This window comes from Larimichthys crocea, chromosome X (assembly GCF_000972845.2).
Source record: "Larimichthys crocea isolate SSNF chromosome X, L_crocea_2.0, whole genome shotgun sequence".
In the NCBI taxonomy this organism is placed as follows: domain Eukaryota; kingdom Metazoa; phylum Chordata; class Actinopteri; family Sciaenidae; genus Larimichthys; species Larimichthys crocea.
Window position 1 is genome coordinate 28,417,862 of NC_040020.1, and position 7,870 is coordinate 28,425,731.

The 7,870-nt window shown below is 42.4% G+C and overlaps 1 protein-coding gene across 3 annotated transcripts in view; it reads right to left on the minus strand.

Annotated features, from left to right (window-relative positions):
• LOC104926545 (alpha-1,6-mannosylglycoprotein 6-beta-N-acetylglucosaminyltransferase B) overlaps window positions 1-6,420 on the minus strand; it is a 108,493-nt gene extending 102,073 nt beyond the window's left edge. The window contains exon 1 of one of the 3 annotated variants that reach the window (XM_027283673.1): window positions 5,725-6,420. In XM_027283673.1, the coding sequence (XP_027139474.1) occupies window positions 5,725-5,792 (68 nt within the window). In that variant the 5' untranslated portion in view covers window positions 5,793-6,420. The remainder of the gene's footprint in view (window positions 1-5,724) is intronic. The other 2 variants (XM_010740420.3, XM_027283672.1) reach the window with 2 other exon arrangements.
• Window positions 6,421-7,870: the final 1,450 nt, after the last annotated feature.

Consider the following 7,870-nt stretch of genomic DNA (forward strand, 5'->3'; position numbering starts at 1 on the left):
TAAGAATGAAAAAAGGTGAAGATATCCTTTAAATTGGTGCTTATATTTGAAAATCCATGAGAATGTGGGCTCTGCAGAGATCTGAGCTTTGAAACACACTGTAAACTTCTGCTATACCACGCTTTGTGGAACAGATCTCAGATTTGAAACACTCCCGTACCTCAGAAGGGAAAATAAAATGAGACTCTGTGTGGGTTCTCTCTTGTTAGGCAGCCATGAGAGAATCAGATCTTTCACTTAAAAGAGTTGAAAATCAGGTCTTTTGTATCTGTGTAAATCCTGCCCTAGTTAAGCTACTCTCTTCTGTATATATGGATCAAAGGTTATCTTATGATGCCGAGGGTCTTTGGGGAAAACGGAGGCAAAGCTGTCTGTGATTCTCAGCTGGACAAAATACCAGTCAGCCTCCATGACTAACACGTCAAGTCCCACTTTAAAAATGCGTGCTGCTCTGCTGCTAACCCCCGACAAGGGAAAAGTCTTGGAAGATTTTGTAGAAGCAGTGCAGCGGGAAGGCTGATTTACAGTATGTGACAATGAATGACTTAACACTCCACTGCTTGTACCACATATCTTAGCAGCTGAAGATATTTTCTCAAACGTTCTCTTCATGTGCATTTGTTTGGGTAAATGTATTGTAAAATATATAAGGTTTCAACAATACTATCCAGTCTATGAGGAATACATCTAAAGCAATGGTAGTAACAGCATGAAGAAAAGGAGCTTTTGCGTTATAATTATCACAATTCACTTCATAATTTATGGCCAACCTTGCACAAGTAACCTTTAAACTTGTAACTTCTGCACATGAGTCTGGAAAACTGAATCTTAACATAACAAATGAATAAATTATTCATAACTATTGCCTTCTATTCAAAGCCAGGCAAGAGCTGTTTGCTTGAACGCACGGCCCAGCATGAAATCCTACAGCACTTTCCCCAGAACGGTACGGTAAGTAGCTCCAGTCACGTAAAGTTCTGGACAAAACCTCTTAATATTGATGAAGCCGTAGGAAATGAATTTCTATCAACAGCGAGGAAGAATGGCCACTTAAAAGAACATTTGCTGCAGTGATCTGATTGACCCTAAGGGATCAAGATGATGTTGAATAATCTGTTAAGTATAGACCGTTGTGGTTTGGCAAGCTCTCAGGGTGACTATATTCCAAGACAGAGCCAGTGTCCTGAGTTGTAATATACAAGCTTCAATGACAGAGGGTGGGATGTGGCTCTTTGATAATACAATACAAGAACATCAACAGTGAATAATCATCAAGACTCTTATTTAATGGGTCACATCAAACATACTTACAACAAACTGATCACTCCAAAAACATCTATACGACCATTACAGTTAAATCGGTCATTAATCTTCGCTCACTATACGTTTCATAAGTGATGAGACATTCTGAGCGAGAGTTAGATCTAATGAATTATCTCACTGATTACACTTGTGACGAGACAAACTGCAATTTGTGTATGAATACATGTTGAAATTAGACATCCCAATTCTGATTATCAACTTCATTTGCTGATGGTGGAAACAGATTATTAGACAACACTTCAACGTGATGATGACTGTGATCAGCAGGGTTAGTGTCAGTGCGACAACAGGCCCTCCTGCATGTAGCATTTCTTTACTGATTTACACTGAAAACATCAAGGAAATTACAACCATACTGTATTTACATGGAGCCTCTGAGAAGCTGACACATGCTTGTTCACTGTGATTTCTCATTTACCTCTCTGTCTCACAGGATACTGTAATATTATGAAATAATAAAATATTACCCCCATCTGTTCCAGGCATATTGCAGAATTAATTAGAATGGCTCAATCATTGTCAGAGGATCACAGAGCAGCAAGACGTTAACTGATATGAATCTAATCCCATACAGTCATAATGATCAAGGAATTATTTGTCATGAATATGACGCCACAATCCAGAGATACCTATACCTGCTTGAATTATGGATTGCTGGGTCCCTGTAAATAATATTACAGTTTTAAGCCCGCCAAGTCAAGGTCCATGGTGCTGAAGAAGGGGAAAGTGATTGACAAGTTCCGATTTTCCATCTCAGAAACTGTCATTTCAACTATCACGGAGCAACCTGTCAAGAGTTTGGGGAAGCTCTTTGACTCCAGCCTGAAAGACTCTGCCGCCATCCAGAAGTCCAACAAAGAGCTTGGAGCTTGGCTCACCAAAACTGACAAGTCCGGTCTGCCTGGCAGATTTAAAGCCTCGATCTACCAGCATCCCGTCCTGCCCGAGTCCTGTGGCCCCTGCTGGTCTATGCAGGTCCCAGTTGAGTCCCTAGGAAGATCAGTGGCTTTCTTCAGAAGTGGCTGGGCCTTCCACGCAGTCTCACCAGCGCTGCACTGTATGGGACGAGTGACATCCTGCAGCTGCCCTTCAGTGGCCTCACTGAAGAATTCATGGTGGTACACACCAGAGAAGCCCTGCAGTACAGGGATTCCAGGGACTGCAAGGTGTCACCAGCCGGCATTGAGGTGAGGACAGGAAGGAAGTGGAAGGCTGAGAAAGCACTGGAGGCAGCAGAGTCACGTCTGAGACAAAAAGCTCTGGTGGGAACTGTGGCGACAGGCAGAGCTGGCTTGGGCTACTTCCCAAAGACCTTGGTCAGCCAGGCCCGCTGCAAGGAAAGACACTATCTACTTCAGGAAGAGGTCCGAGCAGGCGTAGAGGAAGAGCGAGTGAGCAGGGCAGTGGGACTCTGGCAGCAGGGAGTGTGGACAAGGTGGAAGAGTGCATTGCAGCGCAGGATCACCTGGACAAACATCTTGCAGGCAGACTTCCATCGGGTCTGTTTCCTTGTACAAGATGTCTACAATGCCCTGCCAAGCCAAGCAAATCTCCATGTCATTACAACATGGGAAGAGAAAGACACCTTCCTGCCTTCTTTGCTCTGGAAGAGGTTTCCTACAATATCTCCTCAGCTGCTGCCCAAAGGCTCTTGCTGATGGTCGCTATCGTTGGTGCCACCTGGTCTGCTGAGAGCTTAGCCTCAGCCATCAGCACCAGCAAACACCACCATGCTCCAAAGAAGGTAGTCCCCTTCATTAAAGCTGGAGAGAAGCCCCAGGCACGCCCACAACTAGCAACAGGCCTCCTCCACACTGCCTCTGACTGGCAGCTGTAGGTCAACCTGGGGAAGCAGCTGAGGTTCCCCCAGCACATTGCAACAACAAGTCTCTGACCAGACATGATCATTACCTCTGAGGCTTCAAGAAGGTGCACTGGGAAGAGCGTATTGAGGAAGCTAACGATAGGAAACCAGGAACTGGTAGAGGAATGCAGGGAGAGAGGCTGGAGAACCTTCTATGAGCCTATAGAAGTTGGCTGTAGAGGCTTTGCAGGACGTTCACTTTGCAATGTCCTCAGCCGTTTGGGTGTTACAGGCCAAGAAGACGGCCATTCAATCCGTGAGCAAAGCCGCAGAGAAGGCCACAAGGTGGCTTTGGATTATGTGTATGATGGTGCGAGACCCAAAACACCTATATATGGAAAGTGTCATCCGATGACTACGCTTTGGCGCTATATAAATAAAATTAAATTGAATTATGCCACCATATGGTCAGCAAGCTAAGTAGGCGGAAGCTGAAAAACACAGTCCCTGAAGTCAGGCCTCATCCTCAGTGCGCTGTATCATTACAGTAAGGAAAACTGAAGAGGCTCAATGGCCTCTTTGAAAAATAAACAAGAAGAAGAAGAAGAAGAGATATTTTATTAATCCCTCAACGGGGAAACTCTTTTTTTCACTCTGTTTTATTTACATGCATTTTTTTTAACCCAGAACACACACACATGCAGTACAAGAGCTCACACAGAGGACAGGTTACACAGAGGACGTGAGGCAAAATTGGCTGATTTTACGGTTAACCAATCCACTCTGTCCATTTTTCTCTCCGTGATCGAAGCATTAATAACCATGCGTCTGTGTGTGTGCAGGACTGGGGAAAAAGGCAGCAACTGCTTGTAAGCAAAGCACAGAGATTGATGAAAAGAGAAAAGAGGAAATATGATGTTGGCAAGCAGAAGCTGGGCTGATGCTGTCCTAGGGCGATCGCTTCCGCTCTTATCATTGAGCCGTTTTCCAAAGTGGCGTTAGGTTGGTGATATGAGAGGATTAGGCCCTGGTCCTGCCTGACAAGTCTTTAATTAACAGGCTTAAAGTAAATGCTCTGCTCTCTATAATTGGATCAGAAGGAGAGATCTGCTATCAGCTAATTGGCTTCCTCACACATATAGACTTATCAGATTTTACCTCTAGGTAGATGATTTTGAAACGAGAGGAGCTCTTCCAGGCGTGGACGAGCTGGGGTGTCGATGTTAGTTGTGTTTTTCAAGAAACTTTTCCTGGCAACTGAACGAACCTAAATTCTGGAATTGTAATCTTATGGCGTTCATACACAGATGGTGTTGATTTTTTTGGCTTTTGTAAGCTTTATTTCGATAGAGACAGCTGAAGAGTGACAGGAATGTTGGGAGGGAGAGAGATGGAGAATGACATGCGGGTAAGAGCCACAGGTCGGTTCGAACCCTGGGTTTCTGCAGCAAGGACTGAGCCTTTACTCATGGGACGGCTGCTCTACCAACTGAGCTAAACACCGCCCCAGATTGTGTTGATTTTGAAATGTTTACAGTGTAACAAGCAACATTTTTGGTTATTAAAATGAATCTCTTTTAGTCCTAATCAATAGATAGACATACAAATAAATATTTCTATTGCCCAATGATAAGGACATGGTTACCAATCTTTATTGCCTGAAAAATCTGTCTACCAAGGATGTCTAAGATGTTATAGGCAACTTCATCTCTCCCAATGTTTTGTGTCTTTCATGTCAAAATAATCCAATAAAGGCAAAATGCCATGAAAATTATCTTTTCACAAATCTCTCCCTTTAGATATTCAGACTAAACTGAATGAAAAGCTCCGGGCTACAGCCGTGTTTTCATTTTGAATGTGATGCACGCATTTGTCACAAACTTGCTTAATTGACTGTGTTTGAATAAATGCTTGATCTACCGAGAGGACCTACTTTTATTTATTTTTTATTTTTTTATTTACAGTGGTTGCTGCACAGCTGCTGCATCATTGCTCCAGCACCGCTGAAGAAATTGCTTGGAAAATCCAACAGTCTTAGCAGGTGGAAAGTGAGGGCGGGGGATGTAAATTGCAGGTGTCCACCGGAGGAGATCCTCTAGCTTTATGTAAGGAGAGAAAGAAATCGAGGGATTTGTTTGAAGATTTAGCCTAAAGCCTGCCTTAACTCCTATCAGGCACAATCAGATAAAGCAGGTTTGCCTCAATGGACTCTAAAGTATCAACTGTAAGTGGTTAACATGTGTCCCTTTTATATATATCACACAGTCCAGCCTCACAGTGATAAAGAAGCAATCCACGTAGTAAGAAACTAAGTTATCGCTTGGCTTATTTACAATGGCTCTTTTATGATTTATCCATGTGGATCTAAATCTGATTCAGCTAGTGGAGAAACATCTGATGTGTGTTTAGGAGTAGTAATGCACATACACATGATGTACACAGTGCCATAGGAGTGTAATCTGTCAGGGTTTTTACAACTCAGTGTTAGATCAGCTGTTTGATGAAATGTACACAATGCTAACAAACCACAGTGCTGGAGGATACATGGGAAATAGATGCAGGGTGCAGAATAACGTCGCCAGCTCTTTGTCTCTTACCTGAATGGTTTGAACGTTACTAGACATCTTCTGACCATTATTTTACCGTCGGTGCTGCCAGTAATCATTTTCCAAAACGGGCGACCCCTGACATCGTTGCTAACCTCCCAACCTGGGACTTGAAGTGGCCAAACATTTTATCCAGTCAACTCGGTTATATATATTTTTTTAAATGAACACAGCGCCCATAAATGCGTCTTTATCCCTCCGGGAGAAACGGGACAAAGTTTCATTCAGCAAGTCTCCTTTGCCGTGTCTGGAAATGTGATTTAAAGCGTTATTCCGTCGTCAGGGTAAACACTCTGAAGAGGTGAAGTCGCTGCAGGTTGAGTCGACCGCTGGAGTCATATCCGATGTGACTTCTTTGTATAAAACAATAAAATGCCGTTGTTGTTGTTGTTGCCGTTGTTAAACATGCGGGTTTAAAAGTGCGTGTGAAACCTGCGGAGAGAGGAGAGCTAGCCTCATGGACGGTTTTAACTTCACAGCAAAGCCAGCGTCTGTGTGGGAAGTCAGCCGTGTTGCCTCGTACTCGTTCACTTCCCACCGGGCAAGTTAGCGCCAGTGAAGAGCTACACGTCCCGTTAGTCCTTTCAAAATAAAAGCTTTTTGATTGATGAGCAGCCATTTCTCATCTGTGACGGACACGAGGCAAAGTAAAATGTCATGTTATAGCTTGTAATTTTCATTTAGAAAATTCAAAATCAATGTGTATATCAATAATTCTTCCTCTGAGGACTTTACAAATAATATGTTCAGCCTGCTATCACTATCACCCCAGATGAGAAAATAAGAGTCCACAAAAATAAACTAAGAAAGAAAGAAAGAAAGAAAGAAAGAAAGAAAGAAAGAAAGAAAGAAAGAAAGAAAGAAGGAAAGAAAGAAAGAAAGAAAGAAAGAAAGAAAAAAAAGAAAGAAAGAAAATACTTTAATTGTGGTAAACATCCTAGAAGATTTTTCTACATTATATATGTTTTGTTCATGTGTGTTTTTCTATTATACAGTACATGAAATACATTGTTTGAACCTAACATATATAAGAACAATGTTCAGAAGAAAAATAAAAAGATAGATAAAATGTTCTTGTTGTGACATTAAAAGAGTAAATACAATACAAATAAGACATGTTGCTTTATCTGTTTCCTGCTCGTGGGATACTGGCCAGGATCTTTTTGTCAATGTGTCTCTGTTCTGGTTTGTTTGACGCTCATGTGCTGAAAATAAGCCAATAAACAAATTTTACAGAGCAGGTCTGGAGAGGCCTATTGATTCTAAAAAGGGGGTTTTAATCGATTCCAATGGCACAATCACCCTAGAGGATAGGAGCTAAAGCACTTAAACCACTACTTAGTCCATACACATTTTGTTCTTTTATTTTGGGAGGCAAATTCCTACTATTTCCTGTTTAGTCGCAGCTTCCTCTGGCTGACTTGAATCCGGTTCAGTGCCACAGTGATGGACAGATCCGGATGGTCTACAGGCTCCACAGCCGCAATCACCTCTGTATGGCGCCATCCACGGCTTTTATGTTGTGACATGAAAAGCACTCAAGTAGCACTCAAAACTTCAACTTTCTTTAATCCTGCCACAGAGTGAGAAAAGCATTTACCACTTCAGTGCAGCCTACTTTCCGTCTATGCAGTTTATCAAGGAACCGTTTCTTTATAGGGCTCTGAACTGTAGCCAGGTTGGACAAGACCATCGTTTTCTTTGATAACTAAGAGGACTTTGGGTTGGTTCCAGCAGGTGTCTGGAAGTGTAAGAAGAGTGATTTGAGTATTTCATATTTCTTTTGGCACTTGTATTGGCACATTAGGATTTATAGCCGAGGTAAATTGCTGCATGTTTGATGCTGAATGATAGGAGGAAAATGTGGGAAGTGCTATGTTGAGCATCACAGTTGATCATTTCAGGACCACGGACAGCGATTATGATCAGGATACAACAGCGGCACTCAGCGGCGGACAGTGTCACTGCATCAGTGACAGCTGTAGTTGTACTAGCAATACTGTGTAGTATAAAACTGTTTATAAGACCTAAATATACAGGGAGTTGTGCAGCTCTGACAGCCACAGTATAATATTGAATGTGATTTTTATTCTCAGTGGCTACTTCAAAAGTGTTCAAATTACATCCACACAGCACA